The sequence below is a fragment of the Ixodes scapularis genome, unplaced genomic scaffold (assembly GCF_016920785.2).
Source record: "Ixodes scapularis isolate PalLabHiFi unplaced genomic scaffold, ASM1692078v2 PGA_scaffold3__209_contigs__length_174095766, whole genome shotgun sequence".
In the NCBI taxonomy this organism is placed as follows: Eukaryota; Metazoa; Arthropoda; class Arachnida; order Ixodida; family Ixodidae; genus Ixodes; species Ixodes scapularis.
Window position 1 is genome coordinate 28,350,886 of NW_024609868.1, and position 18,324 is coordinate 28,369,209.

An 18,324-nucleotide genomic window follows, 5' to 3' on the forward strand; every position below is an offset into this window, starting at 1 on the left:
GGTCGGCAGCAAGGACCTTCACAACAGAGATGCCACCATATCGTTTTTTTCAAACATAACAGAAGATAAGACATGTGTTCCAGGATGCTTCAAGTGGTCCACTATTTTCGAAACTTCCAAATGACACTGCCAGCACGAATTTCAACGAGGTAGCCTAGAACGAAAGTATGTATTGTCCTTTCATACAGCAGCATGGTAAAGTTTCATGTTCAAGGCCACACCTACAGATGAAGAATACCAGTTCATTTCACCGTGACATCACATGATAAATGTTGCCAGGGGCATGGTGACGTTTTGATGGGATTTAGGATGACACAGAATTTATTTTGAGGTCTAAGTCTTTTCGCATCCCTCGTCAGAAAGAGGATGTCAGGGAAGGAACCGCGGTCAGTCATTTATGGAACGTTTTTTTGAGCCCATTGAAGACTCCTCGTCGTCCGAAATCACTACCTTCAAAGCAAAGTGCCAAGCCAACAAGAAAGTAATTTCAGGATCAAAAACTTCCACTTCCAACTTCAAGCTTCATATCATTCGGCTTCTCAAACAATTTTGAAAAATGTATTGCAGTATCAGTATTTCTGTACTTGTATTTCTGCCCTCCCTAAAATGCATTCCTGTATTTGTATTTCCAAATACTTTTCGCCTCTATTTAAAATGTATTTCTGATACGTATCACGATACACTTTTACAGATATATTTCAGCATCAGTATTTTAGCTACTATTTTAATGTATCCCAGTATTTGTATTTCAAAATACATTTTTGAGTATTTCTGCCCAACCCTGGTTTGCGAAAGCTACGGTCCCAGCGAGCCGGTCATCACGTCGGAGGGGGACTTGTCACTCCCTAGGCAGGGGCAGATTTATGGCTCGGGCTTGGGGGGCGGTAGTCATTGGGGTGGTGATGGGGGGGGGGGGGGGGCCTGCTGAAATATGCCATTGCGGCCGAAACATTGCCCAGATCTATTTTGTTGACCAACATTTGTTGTCACCAAAAACTTAACTTTCAGCTAATGTATATCAATTTTTTCACTAAAAAAAAAAGAGTTGACCTTCAAAGGCTTAGGGGGGAAGGGAGGGGCAGTCACCTCCCACCCCCGAATCTGCCCCTGTCCCTAGGTGTGCACAGTGCTGTCGAAAACACGGAAGGCCCCTCTTGTACAAATTTTTTAAAGAGACAAGGGGCAAAGCAACGTCTGGGACACATGAAAAGAGGGTATCAGCTCCCCTCTCCCCTTCTCTCCAACTGCTTGGGTTACGCTCTCACCCCCTGTTTTTGGTAAGGGCTGTCGCCATACCTCGGCAAACCTCACTCATGAGGGCCCTCACTCACCCTCACTCACCCTCATCCTCACAGGTGAGGTGAGGGTGAGTGAGTTTCTGAACCAGGAAAATTCATGAGTGTGAGGGTGAGTGAGGGCCGTGAGGGCTGTGAGGGCGGTGAGGGCCGTGAGGGCTGTGAGGGCGGTGAGGGCCGTGAGGGCGGTGAGGGCCGTGAGGGCCGTGAGGGTGGTGAGGGCCTTGAGGGCGGTGAGGGCCGTGAGGGCCGTGAGGGCCGTGAGGGCCGTGAGGGCCGTGAGGGCCGTGAGGGCCGTGAGGGCCGTGAGGGTGGTGAGGGCCGTGAGGGCGGTGAGGGCCGTGAGGGCGGTGAGGGCCGTGAGGGCCGTGAGGGCCGTGAGGGCCGTGAGGGCCGTGAGGGCCATGCAACTCGGAGCAATTCGAATGCGTTTGAAGCGGCTGCATCCAACCAGGGACGCAAAAGTTTCACGTGATACCTCGTGCCGGTGATGATGACACCGAAAGACTTGGTTCTGGTTTGAAATCGATCGTTTTTTTTTGGAAATAAACTGTTTCAGAAAGGTGCATTAGTATTCTTAATGAGATTTAAATGCATAAAAACACGTTTCTAACGCGTAATTGTGTCTAAATAGTGCAAGAAAAATAAAATTTTATGATGACGATGGCAAATTGCAGCAATTCGTTGCTGCGTGTGATCGCGGGCGGCCCGTGTTGCTGGTGTTGCGACGTAAAGTTTCTGGGCGAAATTGCCCCATCTGAAGCTGGCCTGAGTGGCGTGAGGGCCATCAGTGCGTGAGGGGCGTGAGGGGTGTGAGGGCCGCAAGGGCGGTGAGGCGCGTGAGGGCGGTGAGTGGCGTGAGGGCGGTGAGGGCTATGAGTGCGTGAGGGCCGTGAGGGCCGTGAGGGCGGTGAGGGCCGTGAGGGCGGTGAGTGGCGTGAGGGCCATGAGTGATTGAGGGGCGTGAGGGCCGTGAGGGCGGTGAGTGCGTGAGGGCCGTGAGGTTCAGTGAGGGTGAGTGAAGGGCTGAAGGTGAGTGTGACTGTGAGGGTGAGGGTGAGTGAGGGGCTGAAGGTGAGTGTAGCTGTGAGGGTGAGGCTGAGTGAGGGGCTTAGGTAAGTGTGGCTGTGAGGGTGAGGGTGAGTGAGGGCGACCTAAAATGCCGACCTCTGGCTGTCGCATGCTTCGCCTCCGTTGCTTTGACTCGCTCGAGAAGGCCATAGTGTTCGCTGTTTGCCAAATTACGGTGAAACAGAGTATAGGTAAGGCTATGACAGGGGAGGGGGGAAGTCCTCGAGGTGGTTCACAGCAAAAGCTCCTTGATATGCTTGTTGATATGTGTGTTTTTACCCTGATTCGCTATTATGGACGACTCATACTATGGACGATTGACTTTTCTGGGGAACATATTCATCCATATTAATGAGACATGACTCCATCATTTGAGGTTAGGTGAAGAGGCAAATAAAAAGAATCAAAGAGATGTCTTCCAGCTTACCATGTAATTACGAAAGCCTTCATTCTTCATGACGCACATCCTGTACAGGCGGCAAGAAGGAGCGAAGTTCGTGAAGTAGAGGTGCAGGGGCTTGGAACTGTGCCTGTTGGAGCCATACAGTCTCCGAAGCTGTGAGGAAAGCTTGTTCAACTCCTGAAAGGTAAGGCAAAGAGGAGGTCTGTTAGTTGGGTTTAGGTGAAGTGCTGGAGGTTACACAGGAAAAAACTCTTTTCAGCAGGATAAAATACTGCCCTGATCCTCGGTTCATATAGTGTAAGCACTAATCACAATAAAGTGCTGGCACCTCTCTTTCACATCACAAAAAACTGGAAGTTTACTTGATCAGAATAAATGTAATGTATGTCCCCTTAATCATCATGATCAAAGCTACTCTGCAGTTTAATAATTTGCAAATCTACTGACTTGAGACAAGCTGCTGGTTGGTTGAATGAAATGACAGGCTGGTCAGCTTTTATACTTGCAAATGTAGATAGTATGTATTAGCCTAGAGGTGCTGGCAGTTGGCAATATCTCACTACATATATTCAACACAGTCTGTCTATAGATCTGCTTGCATTACAAGCTCCGTTTCAGATATTTCTAGAATGTTATGAGGCAAACCTGAAAAGAACCAGTCATGCATCTGAGAACGGCCATTTTCACCTTGTCATTCATGAGGTCGGTGAGGCCCAGATCGATGCACACTCGTGGAGTGGTACCTCTCGCTTCAAGAAGTCTCTTTTGAATTGCTTCCTTTTCCAGTCGCTTGCTCAACCTCACAATATCTGCAAAAAGCAAGCTCAATAAGTAACTACAAAGAGAAAACTTAAGGTTCCCGAATACATTTAAAGCACAAAACAGTCTTCATCAAATATCGCCACCAGGGGCAAACTAGCATTTCGTCGAATGCTGGCTACAGACTGTCGAATGTCGTATGAGGTAGCTTAGTAATTAATCCTTACATCAGTCCTATCATAAGACACAACAGCCTACTTATGTGACAACCAAGCATCATAAAGCGGTAGAATATTCCACAAGTGGACAATTCAAGTTATGCACTATACTATATTACATTCACGGGCATACAATTTGACTGCTCCATAATAAACCTCACGAGCATGAGAGACTTAAGAGTCAATAGCCGTTTCATAATTTACCAAATCTGACAACTTTTGAATGGGCACTAATCCCACCAGAAAGTCATTGGAAGAGTGTAGTTTGCTTCCCCAGTGAAATTTGCTCCACTGACGTTCATCGTACAATCTTGTACTTTTCAATTTGAAACACAACTGAAATGTCAGAAGTGTCTAGCAGGAACACAGCTTAAAGGGACACTGACAGGGTATTTATGCTCGCCGAGGTTTTTAATTGTATTAAAATATTCTGGCGGGCTAGTTGGTTATACATAATTGAATTACAAATAGCGCTAGGACGAGGACAGACGAAGAAGTGGACAGGACAGGTGCTAACTCACCTTAAAACCGTCAGTTGTGAGTTAGCGCCTGTCCTGTCCACTTCTTCGTCTGTCCTTGTCCTAGCGCTATTTGTCATTTAATTTTAGTTGTACGTGACATATGAGAGCCCAACTACCCATAACAGGATTTGCGGGTCGAAATTCGGTTTCTTTTCACCCGAAAACTGCCAGTACAGAACTGGGCGGTTTGAGTCGCGCTCACTCTCTTTTTCGTGGACATGGGCTGTTTTCTAACATTTAGACACTACCACCAAATTTAATTGAAGTCGTGGGTCATTAAGGCACACAGTGAATACTTAAAATAAAAAAAATATGAAACCCATTTTTTGTGGCTTTCAAAAAGCTACCAATACATTGATTGAAAAAAAAAAGGTTGCACAGACAACCGAAAGCATTTCGTGTGTTCACTGCATAATTCTCAAAAAATGGCGTCGTTTCGTGTTTCGTGGGACTCGCGGGTGGCAGAGGACAACGGGCGTGGGATCTCTACTTCAGAATTGTCGTTCACTGTACTGGTGAATTCTGTCTTCCTTCGGAAGAGAAATTTTGGACCGATCAAAAGAATTGATATTCATCCCGTACGACACGCCCGACCAGCAAGCCGATTGCACGAAGACATCGCCAAGCCGTCCTCCCTTCTCGTGGCTGAAGACATCGCTCGCTCAAACGCCAAGCACGAAGTACATACTTACACGAAGTATGTACTTTGTGCATAAGTACACGAAGTACGGTTTTTTTACTAGGTGCGAATGTGGCCAATATGTGGTGCTGCGGCGACTTCAAGCCGAGAGTGCATGTGCTGGAGGGAAATCGGCAGCAAACTTTCCGACATACAGTTAAATGGCTGCATTACTACAAATGAAAGAGTTCCCTCAGTAGCTCAGTGGAAAGACGTCCACTTTACCCGCAGCGGGCACGAGTTCAACCCCTAATGTGGGCGTACATTTTTTTTTTTTTCCAACTTTTTGCAATGTTTACATTTCTTTCTTTTTTTCGAATTATCACTGAAAGAAACTATTGTTGTGGACAATACGTCAATGAACTAAATGGTATGGGATTCCATTTTTGAAACCTCGGCCGCACAATGCCACTTTCAGATGCAGGACATGTGGGGCAGCTCTTCACACAACATCTTGGGAGTATTCTTTTCGGAGCCGATCGCAGGAATTAACCACAGGCACTTACTACTAACTGTCAACACTTAAATGTACAAAATAACTCATCTTAAAGTACAGAACAACGAGCGGAACAAACATGACTGCAAAGGAATCGCACAACGAACAGATCCCGCAATGCATTTCGTCTGCTGCACGCGGAAAAAAAAAAAACCACACGGTTGGGTGTGGCCACGTGACTTCTGCCACTCACTCTCTCCTCTCCACTCTCCGTGCGGTGCAGGCGTTTCGGTTTCGGTTTTGAGCAGTGGCATTTTTTTGGCTTTATTCAAAAAACACGTGACTCTGTAGCTAAATATTAATTGGGTAGTATTCCGACACCATAATAAATCGCCTGGCAAAAAATTTAAAAAAAAAATTAATTTGGGGGGGGGGGGGGGGGGGGGTGTCAGTGTCCCTTAGGCATTCAGAGATTATGTATATCAGAAAAGCAATAAACAAGCATGAGCCACAACAAGTCAGTGGATGACAGAGGGTAAATGAGAAGTATGAAGGGGAACATGAAGAAGTATTGTGCACAGCATTTCATTTTCTTGGAATTCATAAAGGCTATTTCATATCACTAACAGTGCTCTAACATAGCTCTCAAGTTAAAAAACACCTGGAAAACATATTCGGCAATATAAAAAACCATCACACCATAGAGTACAAGCTCAGCCAGCTGAAAAGATTTCTGGTGAAGTTGCATTTTACAAACTCCAAAAAATTGGGGAGATTTGTGGAAATTTCTGGTCTTTTTTTTCTGCAATTCGTAAAGATGACTATGGCTCAATCATATGCAGAATCTAATCTCCATGTGCCCCACAAGTGTTAGGAATCAAATGACGAGTAGATGGGTCCATGGTGTCAGTATAAATGAGTGATAAGTGAGTGAATACAATATGTACACATCACCAGCCCTTTCATTCATTCCCAGTCTCCAGTTACCAATCCTTCTAGCAACCACTTACCAGAATGTGCATTTTCACGAGACCCATTGAACAATTTAGATTCCGCAAGGCGCGCCTTTCGATTCCGTTTCTTCTCCTTGCGTTTTGCCCTTCTCGCAGCGATGATTTTCTCGTACCTGTGAACTCGCCGGGCTTCATTTTTCTGAAAAAGGAGCAAGCAAGATTAACTCTGGCCAAGTACTGCCAATCTTCAAAAGGGCCAATCTTCAAAATGAATAAACATTTAAAACAATGTTCAATCAAGATTAACTCTGGCCAAGTACCGCCAATCTTCAAAATGAATAAACATTTAAAACAAACAATGTTGATGTTAGTTTTGTTTTTTCTTGTTCATGAGTTTGCAAATGCAAATCTCAATACTAGAGCAAGGGAGCACTTACCGAAACACAGCGTCCTTCGTCGTTCTTTTGCTCCAACGTCTCCTCACACATTTCACTCGAGAAGGGGCAAGAGTTCCTGACAGAGGCCCTGCACAAAAGCAAAAGAGCTATACAGCCACCCAATGTTGCATGGATATCTGTTAGAATCAACTGACACGTGAAAGGTGCTTGGTAGACTGCTGCCTGACAATGCTGGTTCCACAACGAAACAGTAGGAGCCTTGTGTTGTATTACTCAAACGATGCACATATTTGTAAATGTAAATATCGAAAAAACTAGAAGTAATTTTGCCACCAGTACATTTTCTCACTACTAGGTAGGTACCTCTTCTAAGATGGTAATTACGATGGTTAACTGTGACAGAGTAATTACTGTGTTCAACGACATGAGACCTCAAATTTTAACCTGAGAACATTCAGTTCAAAAACACTTTGTGGCACCTCCGGTTTTGAAAAAGACCATATCATTATGTTAAAAAGCCCCTGAAAAGAAAAAAAAAATGTCTTTTTAAACAGTCTGGTTGGGACAGGCTAATAAAAAAAACTAATTTTATGAAAAAAAAAAAATTTTTAGAGCAATATGGACAGCATGAGACGCGATCTAGTTGGTAGTCACCTCCTTTCCACTTGTTTTCTATCTCAGCATTTTGGGCAAGCGTAGGAGAGGTGAATCGACTTGGCCATCGCGTTGAGGTGGAGAGGGCGTATGACATTTCGTTGAGGTGGAAAGAGCGTAGGACCATTCCGTGACGTCATGGACTTTGCGCACAAAATTTAAAGTAAAACTCACGCCAACAATATTGCTGTAAACAAAAATTTCATTTTTTTTCGCGTAAAATTTATTTTGTGACACGCGTATCCCAACCAAACCGTTAAAAGAAACTTTTTTTTCTTTTCAGGGACCAAGTTACATAATGATATATCAACGAGAGCTAAAATAGGTGTGATGCAGAAAAAAGAGCAGCAAAGTGGAACACCTGCATTACTGAGACAATGGCCATGATATAACTGCCTGAATTGTTACATTATGCACTTTGCTTGTCTTGTAACTGCAATTTCAACTTTTAGGTGCATAAGGGTGGTAAGTATAGAAGATTCTGTTCTGATCCTAGGTGAAAGTTCATCTGACCTATGGAAGGATGAGTGCTGTGGCTTTTCGCTCTGACGCCAAACTATATGTCACTATAAAGTGAAAGATGGGTGGGATGGTCATACACAAGTCTTTTGATAGGGTGCTGCCGGTACTAGCAATTAACAAACTTTGAATAACACAGATATGACTAACTTGCACCTCAAACCTAATATTTTTGCTGTATACAGGGACATGCAGAAGGAACACTTCTTTACATCTCAAACTGATGCAGTTTATCGTTATTCCAGGAAGCTTTAAACTGAACTGGTCTTTTCTCTCTCTTTTTGTAGCCTGGTTGGCACGTTGTTTCCTGTTTGTGTAAGAGTGTATTCCTTTCGGGTGGGTGTATTGCATTGTTTCTTGTTTATTAAGCAAATATGTACGATATGTATCGTTTCAATATTTTTGTCGAAAACCTTGTACTCCCCCCTCATACAATGCCCGAAAGGGCGCTTTGAGGTAAATTAAATAAATAAATAAATTATCACTACGGGTTGTGCATTAGCCTGTCCACGGTCCCCGATCAAGAATGACTGTACACGACAGAGTTAGCATGAACACAACATTGGTGTACGATTGCATTCTACTTTCAAAGGGTACTGGCAAGCACCAAGGTTTACTGCTTATCTTAGTGTTCGAAATGAGCACTTTCCAGAACACTAGTTGTGGAAAGTACTACTATAAAAAGGAAACATCCAGTGATGGATTAATCGTGCTTTGAACTTTTGTGAACACTTGATACAACTGATTCATATAAATTTAACACATAACTGTCACCACTATGCTACTTATCAGGCTGACTACCTGCTGGCACCAACAGTAAAATTATAGATCATTCTTGTAGTTACCTCTCAATCCTGCAACAAGAGTGCTACGTTTGTTGCCACACATCAAAATGAGCTACAATCAATTAATACTTACATAAACCATGTGAACTTCTAGATTATTATACTGTTTTGCGGGTATCCTTGATTCTGAAATGAGCAAGTTAGACGAAAGCATTGGTCATGGTTGAAACCATTTCATTCAGCAAAACAAAAAAATATTCTGAACACAGCCAACTTTATCCCTTTAGTGGCAGGCATCTAGATGAATACATATTTGCAAACAAGTAATTCTGTGAAGATATAGGATTTACTTAAATCACCTACAGACATGTTTTGTCTGTCATAAATTTAAAAATCCATTGTTTTCAATAACACAGTCAGAGTTAGAAACTAGAAGGGATGCAACCTGACAAGATGTTACAAACCCAGTGTATGCAGCAGCCCTGTGATGAACCAGCCAGTTCATGAAAACAGCTGATACCCTAATTAAATCTATCAAAACACTGTCCTTTTTGGCAATACTTTTTGGGATCATCACCTTTGTAATTCACCTTCTCCAGAGATAATTGGGTGCATGTGCCAACTCTGAGAGAGGGGAGGAAAGGGAAAGGTACCATTTTTGGGGGCTACCTCGTCCACTCAGACAGTGCTGGTTCAGCCTGATTCACTCAGCCATTCTCGCGGCCTGGCTTTATGGTCCTCATGCCTCCCCGCTGCGCAGCTGTACGTTGCACAAGTAGCAGCGAAAATAGTTCCAATGCGAGATTTGATAGAGTTTGCACCCGAAAAAGTAAGCAAAATGGATTCAAGCCCTACGGCTACAGGACCTTAACGGAATGCATCGGCAATGAATTGTGAACTCTCATGTTGGCAGTGCCCACTTCGTCAGAAGTTCATAAACGTGCTAAATTAAGAGACAATATTTCTAACATACCGTTCCTTACTTTTTGACAATGCAGGCGACTCTTCACAATATAAAGACCACTCCGATTTCACCTGGTCCGTGTTTGTTTACACGACCTTGGGTACGGCGATGCCCCACACGCTAACGTTGTACAACAGGACGGCGATGTGACAGAAGGCAAAGCAGTTGTATTGCAATAAGCTTTAACAACCTTGGCGCTTAAGGAGAGCGAAATCAGCAGTTTGTAGTAGCCGGGCCTCGTAGACGGTGTGCACAAGATCTGCACAACGTGGCAGTGCTGAGTAAAGTACATCTAAAAAGTACTTCGAGTAAAATACAAAGTAAATGAGAGGTTATGTACTTCAACTAAAGTAGCATAAGTACAGTGGGTGCAATGTACTTGCAGTAAAGTACTATAAATAGAATGTACTTTTAAAGCAAAGTACTACAAGCACTTATTAACACAATTTTTCAAGATATCCTTTCATTCCCCTATACAGTGGCTTGTTTTTCTTTTTTTTTAATTGGTATGCATTTCTCCAGGGGTAATCAGGGGTGCATCAGTTATTTTAGGAAGTGACGGTGAATATAGGATAAAGTCAAGTGGCTTCGGAGTTGACGAAGCATCATTTTGAGACACAAATATAACAAGACCCAATTTGGGGAATGTGCTTTGAAGTGGGGAGTTGTACATTCCTTGGAAAGCACCAGAAAAAAATATTTTGAGTAAAGTACAAGTACTATCGTGGACAATGTTAGCTGTAACACGGCAGCAGCGCCACATAGCAGGCGCCGTCCAAAACTCCGCGCATAGGCCGTGTGGCGAACTCGTTCTTCCGGTTTGCGAGCACACCCTAGCTTTGTCGTCTGCTAGGTGCAGAGCAGGCGATGCCACAGTGCTGCTTGTCTGGTACTTTCGCCATAGCAAACTGGTCTCGAACTAATTTTCAGCCGACGATTTTTATTGAGGCAGATTGCTGAGTCATTGGGGCATTAATCCTGCCTATGTTTGTTTTTGTTTGTTTGTTTGTTTTTTTTTTGTTTTTTTTAGAAACAGGCGTGCACAAAGCATCTTTAACAATACGCGTTCGCAAACCAGTATGAGCGCAGCAGGTGTGATACATAAATAGATTGTTATACTCCGTTTCACATTAAGTTAGAGTGCAGCGTACACTACAAAACGACAGGGGCAATCAAATAGCGGCAAAGGTGCAACGTCACGAAGTGCATCACCGGGGGATCCAGTAAGGTGCGAAAAGTGTGCTTTTGTCGCTGCTTGGTGAGGCCTATCGTCTCGTAGCGTCCGCTGCGCTTAGACCTAAAGTGAAACGGAGTATAACTGTAAACTTACCCCATAAAAAAATTTAATCTACCGTGATATTACATTTAGTGGCAATGATTATCCTTAGCCAGTGGAGTCAGGGAATCAACCATGGGCACCTCTTACACAGGAAATTGGCAAGCGCTGTGGCGTCGTCTGCTCTGTGCCTAGCAGACGACAAAGCGAGGGTGTGCTCGCAGGCGGGAAGAGCGAGTCCGCCACATGGTGCATGCACGGAGTTTCGGACGGCGCCTGCTATATGGCGTTGGGGATACGGGACGACCGCCGCTGCCGTGTTATAGCTAACACTGTCCACGATAGTACATATAGTCAGAGAATGTACTTGAAGGAAAGTACAATTTAAAGGACACATGCAAAGGAAAAACAGATTATAGTGAAAGAAACCACGAGACAAGGAACGAAAAAGGGGGACAAACACAATACCGTTCTTAGGAACGGTGTCACGGTGTTGCGTTTGCCCCCTCCTTATGTTCCTTGTCTCGAGGTTTTTTCACTATGATCGTTCACCAACTCACCTGCGCAGAAACTCTCATTTGAGTTTCGTTAAACAGCTTAGGTATAAAAAGAATGTCATTAAACAGATATACAACGAAGAAAAAAAATTTTAGAGCTATATTTACGGTGCAAAACGAATCAGTAGTTGGCGACCGCGGAAGCCGCCGCAGGTCACGTGGTAAACTTGTGCGCCGCCGCCACCGCACGCTGAGCGTGGTGTGCCGCCGGTTAAACGCGTTTCTCCATGTCACCACAGCCGCCACCAGGAGAGAACACCCCAGCGGCATTCAGGTCTATCACGTGGTGCTTGCGCTCTTTCAGAAGCTTCCTTTGGGATCTAGAGTTACTTATTAATCTTTGTTTTTTGTTGCATTTCAAACGAAGATGAATAAGTAACTTTTAGAGACCATAGAAAGCTTCTGAAAAAGCGCAAGCACCACGTGATAAATAACCATTTTTTTTTCGCGGGTGCCAACTACAATTTTGTTTTCTTGTGCGTTGTAAATTTGTTTTATGACTTCCTTTTCCCATCCAAATTGGTTAAAAAGATTTTTTTGTCCTTTGCATGTGTTCTTTAAAGTAGTATTTTAAGTACAAAGCACTTAAAGGGACAGTAACAAAGTATTTATGCTCGCCAATTTTTTTTTCTTTTTTTTTTTTTTTTGTACATGACATACGAGAGTTGAATTATGGCTCGAAATTTGTTTTCTTTCGTCCTGAAAACCATTGATCGAGAACTGGCCAGTTTGAGTTGTGCTCACTCTCTTCTTTGTGGTCACATGCCATTTTTTATGGTTTAGGCGTGGTTTAGGCACAACCACCAAAGATAATCAAAGTCGTGGGTCATCGAAGGCACACACTAAATACTAGAAATGGACAAAAATACAATATGCATATTTATGGCTTTAAAAAACTGCAAATATGTTGATTGAAAAAAAGAAAAAAAAAGTTGCACAGCTACTTGATTTTTGGTACTGCTCTCCCCAGTCCAGTTTCAGTTTCGAGCAGTTGCATTTTTTTTTTTTTACTTTATTCAAAATGTATGTGACACTGTAGCAAAATATTGATCGAGTAGTATTCTGACAGAACATATAATCGCCTGGCAAAAAATGTAAAAGAAATGGTGGTTGGGGGGGGGGGGGGGGGGGTTAGTGTCTTTTTAAAGTACTTCCTCCCAACACCGCAAGGTGGATAGGATTGGGATCGAAACCGCTATCACCATTAATTTCCTCACATAACACTGTGCCTCGAAACTCGGCCCCTTTTTCAGTTGATTGCACGATATGACGCCGAAGTGATAATTGAGTGATTCAGAGTCGACAAGAGGAAGCAATGTGGCATTAGCAATCCGTCCATCTTTGACAATATAAAGGCAAATGAAGTCGTCCGTATCGTAGACAGTGGCTTTCATTAAAAGGCAACTCTGCTCAATTCCAAAACTTTCAGAATAATGAGTCAATTAAAATTAGAAAGCAATAATAAAAGGCACTACGCAATTCTCTTAGCGAATAATGGATATATTGTTAAATCCTATCGTTGAACATGAGCAGAAATTCGAACCGAAACTTTGTCTCCACCCGGCAACAATGGCTTCAGACCGCCAAAAACATTGCTATCACGTGGTACAAGATGTCACGTGATCCACTACGCAACAATGGGCGGGCCACCATTGAGGCGGGCGTGTGCCATGCGCATGTGTCGTCTGCATTGCACCCTTCACCACATTTTGGTGTCCACATTCGACGACGTCTGCACAACTGCGGCATCAGTCTGTGTACGTAAAGTAAACGAAACTCTAAGAGACAATAATCAGGAACGATGAGACGACGACGGCGGTTGTGATGCGCGGACACCAGTAACAACGGGACGGCCGGATGGCTCCCAAGAAGCGTGCTGCACAGGTGCATTACGACAATCACAAGGACACGAAGCAGGGGACTTGCGACGCCAGGCACTGGTGCAGACAACGGAGCCCCCAAAATTGTTTCAAGCGATTCCCGCGAGAGTATGCCACGATCATGGCCAAACTCTGAAGATGGCAAATTATACATCAGGGATCTTAGTTGCATGGTCGTATGGATCAGTGAGTGCAAGCAGTCTAACACAATGGTGAGAACTCGAAAAGGAATCTCCTCGGAGTTTTAGAATGGCAACCAAAGGTTTTACTAAAAGCCTCTTCCTGCTAGAGTGACAAAGAACAGGGTTCCTTGACATGGGAAATATGCTATGTTAGAAAGCTTTTTTACGCTTGTGTGTTACGAAGTGGCTACAAAAAGTCGTTTGTAAACAAGTGGTCCCGCTGAACATAGCGCACGGTCACCAAAAAAGCAGGTTTTGTTTTGTTTCCGGACAAACATTTGTGCTCGTCACAGGAAACAGACCATTATAGTATGTGAATAGTTGCTTGCCATTCTGAGGCTCCTAGGGGGTTTCTTTACTTCCCTTATTGTGTACATTCCAGGACTGTGTCTCTGGCACTTCTTTTTTATGTAAAATCAACAACTCAGTTTTGTCGAAGGGGGGCCAATAAAAACAAATTTGAATTCTCCATAAATTTGGTGAACTCTGTTGGTAAGAACATCTTTATTCTGTACTTAAAGAGCAACTCCGCTCAATTCCGAAGATTTCGGGATAATGATTGATTTCGAATTAAAAAGCCCTAGTAAAATACACTACGTCGTTTGCTTCGCGAAAAATGGGATATATATTTTAAAATCTGGTTTTAAACACGAGCGGAAATCGAAACCGAAACTTCGGCTCCGCCCGGCAACATTGGCCTCGGGCCGCCAAGTACATGGCCATCACGTGGTACGAGATGTCACGTGATCCTCGGCCCAACGACAGGCAGGATTGAGGCGAGCTTGTGGCAGGCGCGAGTGTCGTCTGCACCGCACTCTTCGCCACGTTTTGGTGTCTACGGCATTCGACGACGTCTGCACAACTGCGGCCTAAGTGTGCGCGCACATGGTGTCCGTAGTGTGGACGAAAGTCCGAGAGATAATAATCACAATCAGTAAGACGACGACGGCGCTTGTGACGCGGAAGACGGCGGTAACGGCGGGACCACGGCGGGCGGCCGAACGGCTCCCAAGAAACGCGCTGCGCAGGCGCGTTACGCCAATCACGTGTACACCGCTGAGCGCCGAGAGGCAACGTTGCTGACGTCATGCGCTACGCTCGCCCGGAGAAGTGAAAACAAGCAAAAGGGGGCCATGTAGATGGCGTTTAGCTCAATGTTGGCTCCGCCCATGCCGTAGCCTTAACTGCGCTGTTGGTTGCGCCTGAATTCGCCCGCTCAAGTAAGCCGATTTCGGCAAATTGGCGAGTTGCAAAGTTTGCCGGACCATTTAAGAAACATTTAGACAGAACTGCGTCGTAAGATTTCACGTGTGGTCTTCCTAGGCGATACTGAAGAGGACTGCATTGTTTTTTCAAAACCAAAAATGAAGCGGAGTTGCCTTTTAATGAGAAAGAGAATGTGATATTCCAGCAAAATTCCATGCAGGCAACGTGAGCATAATCAGTGAAGTTGACTGGTGTGGACACGCCAATTAACAACATAATCAACAAAAACCAAGCTTTATATCGCAGCAACAGTCAAATGACAGTCAATTATCAAAAATGTTGTTCAATGGTATTTTGCCAGCAAAATCGTGAACAATCAAGGTCACTAGGCACTCAAGCATAGTTGCTGATGAGCACGTGCTGATTGTAAGGTTACACGACGCGTTCGTCGCATGCACTGCACGGCGTCAAGATTGTCGCTGTTGATAGACAAAAAATGTGAGCCAGTTTTGAACATGCTGTGTGAAAAAACAAGCTGAGGTACAACAACCACTGCATGTAGTATAGTATGTTTACTCTTTTCTTCATTATGAGATGGTATGCGTGAGTATATTGCTAGTCTAATAATCACACAAAGAATACAAAGTTTTGATGAAAAAGTCTTTTCAAGCATTCAGGTTCAATACAACTTTTTCGAGTATTCAGATTCAATACGCTTCTCAAACAATTTTTATTTTGGGTTCGACTAAGTTTCTGCCCTTTGTAGCAGTTGTCACTGCAACTGACAAACGTGAAATGCAAAATCTTATTATATATATATATATATTCACATTTTCTTTTTTTCTTTTTTACGCAGTTGAATTTTTTTTAGAGCGTGAAAAAGCAGCGCGCGCGTTTCGGCAAACGCAAGGAAACTGCGCGCGCGTGCGGCGAGGCATAAGCATAGAGCATGCTGCCGGCTCTTGTGGTGTTTGGCCCGCTCGCACATAACGTTAAAACAGATAGGCGGCGAGCGGCTGATAGAAGTTAGAACACACGTTAGAACAAGCGTGAAACTTCGGCTTAAATGCGTAGAGAGTCGCCGGACGGCACTCGAAACAGTGTCTAGATACGTTTAGAGAATAAACCAAAACAATTTCTGGCTTATTTTATATAAAACACCGCAAACTAAGAGGTAACCTATGTATATCGCAATTATATTATTACTAATTGCGCTGTTGCTTGTTCCCTTTCACATGCGGAGTAACACGCTTATATGCAAGTATTGACATACTACATGTCACGAAAAATTTAGCAATGAACTGTTCACTAAACACGGAGACGCAGCAATACTCACAGGAGCAGATAGTTTCTGCTTTTTTGGTCTTTCCTGTTTAACTGAATTTAGGCATTGATTCAGGTGCGCCTTGGCGCTAGACCGCTCCGGTTTTCTTTTGTTTTGGCTAGTCTTGGCTTCGACTTTCGCGTGTTTATGAGTGCCTGTAATGAATGATACCTGCTTTCTTAGTTCAATTAATTACAGAGGAAGTTCAACTAGATTTAAATTTTAAAACACCTAGTTCGGCAGAGCTATACTGGCGTTGTTTGATTGCGGAAACAACGCAATAAGCGTCTGCTGCTCGCGGCTTATAATCGAAGAAAAGTGTTCTCTTACATTTATTTTCACTGGAAAATGGTTAAAAAAAATAATATTAACTACAATTACAATTTTCTTGACCTGCACAGTAGAGCCTAAAAATAAAAACCTGCGCAGCTTGGTTTGCCTTGCCTACTTTTGTTTACTTTGGGGGTGAAGTAATCCTGAGGAATATTACCTGCAGGGCAGATTCTTCCAAGGTAGAGTATTTGGTAGAGTGCTCATCAGAATGGTCAATGCAGCTTGCAGTAAATGTAAAGGGCAATTCTACAGATCTGACACAAGACTATGTGGATATTCGGATGAGCCTAGGCTTACACAGCCCAACTAGTTCTTACGGATAATTGTGCCCTCACCCAGTGTATCGAAGTGAAAACTACTTACCCTAAAACAAAGACTTTGGTAGTTCATCTGCCTTCTGTCCGAGTGTTCTCCCTGAAACTTGCAAGCCCACTAGTGCTATGACATTTGCCTGAAAGTGTCTTAAAGTGTATATTGCGCATGCTTACTATTTCACCATTTTACTGCAATTTCAGACCTTCCAAGAAAGGTGGGCAACTTTCCAGAGGCACCGAAGGATGGTTCGAGGCAGCTGACCACACACGCAACTGCACTTCGCTCGGCACAGTGCAGCTGCATGATCATAACCAGAACACAGGCAAGCAGTTAACGTATGGCTTGCCTCATTTAGACTTCTACTAGAGTGCCCACGACCCCTAATTAAAATTTTGATATGATGTCAATAGTCTACTCCATAAAAATTAACGCTTTTACCGTCTCCTCGACATAGTTTGGCAATCTAATCTATGGTGCATAACAAAAACAGGTTATGTATTGTTTTTGTTATGTTTGCGTTGTGTTCTGAACTCACAATGAGAGGCAAGAAGGGATTGCACTGCTTCCAGGATGTATGGAGCACATGATTCAGCCCAAGCGTACATAGCACAGCCCCGCAATACGGAGCACAAGCTTCGTCTGCTTCTTGCACAGGAATTACAGTGACGTCGGAACGCCGAGCTCCGGTTGGCTCCGACTGTAAAATAGCGGGTAGACCTCAATGCTAGTTGCCTTGAGGTCTACCGCTATCCTTCCAAATAGAGCCAACCAGAGCTCGGCGTTCCGACATCACTCAACCCCTGCGCAAAAAGCAGGCAAACTCGTGCTCTGCATTCCCTGCGCTACGCGGTGCAATGTTGGGTTGAGGAGAGGCCTTGCAAGATATTCTGAAAGGTCAATTTTTTGCACAGGCAAAAGTCTAATCCGATTCATCTCTAAATGCATGTGCATCACTCCTCAATTGCATCACTGCACAATAGTCTCGCATATAAAAGGTAAAGTACAACCAAAATAATAACACCATTCTATCGTCCGACGTTAAGGGACCCATTGACAAAAAGGCCTCGTGAATCTCTCATGTTACCTGTCAATCTTCACCGTGAAGTAAATCAAAATCAGCATTGTTAATACCACCCTTCTACAAAGACTACCTCTCTTGCAGGGGGCAAGAGCATGAGGTGGTGTCTCCTTTCTCTGACAAATTCCGGTGCCTTTATATTCGTTTTTAACATAATTGCTGAACACTGCCGGAGGTGTGTGCAAGGTTTTCAGCTTGAAGCAGTTTTCACGGCAGAAATTATCAATATACGCAAGACTACGCAGAGCGCAAGTTCGTCTGCTTCTTGTGCAGGGGTTGTGGCGACGTTGGAACGCCGAGCTTCAATTGACTTGGAGCCAGTCAGAGCCAGTTGCAGCTCAGCGTACTGACGTCACCAAACCCCCTGTAGAAGAATCAGACGAACTTGCGCTCTGCATAGTCATCGACAAGGCGAGGACGGCAGGGCATTTTTTTTTAACGCATGACCTCCAGCACAGGCTCGTTGCCTTCTGCAGCGCTTTGACTGCACGCGCACGCTCGGAGATTACCAGAAGCCA

At 44.1% G+C, this 18,324-nt stretch overlaps 1 protein-coding gene across 1 annotated transcript in view; it reads right to left on the bottom strand.

Moving 5' to 3' along the window:
* Positions 1 to 16,204, bottom strand: part of LOC8026665 (tRNA methyltransferase 10 homolog B) — a 141,521-nt gene extending 125,317 nt beyond the window's left edge. The window contains exons 1-6 of the mRNA XM_040220334.2: positions 16,093 to 16,204; positions 8,825 to 8,877; positions 6,773 to 6,860; positions 6,393 to 6,534; positions 3,457 to 3,578; positions 2,794 to 2,946 (exon numbers count right to left, since the gene is read on the bottom strand). Of these exons, the coding sequence (XP_040076268.1) occupies positions 2,794 to 2,946; positions 3,457 to 3,578; positions 6,393 to 6,534; positions 6,773 to 6,860; positions 8,825 to 8,826 (507 nt within the window). The 5' untranslated portion in view covers positions 8,827 to 8,877; positions 16,093 to 16,204. The remainder of the gene's footprint in view (positions 1 to 2,793; positions 2,947 to 3,456; positions 3,579 to 6,392; positions 6,535 to 6,772; positions 6,861 to 8,824; positions 8,878 to 16,092) is intronic.
* Between the last annotated feature and the right edge of the window lie 2,120 nt (positions 16,205 to 18,324).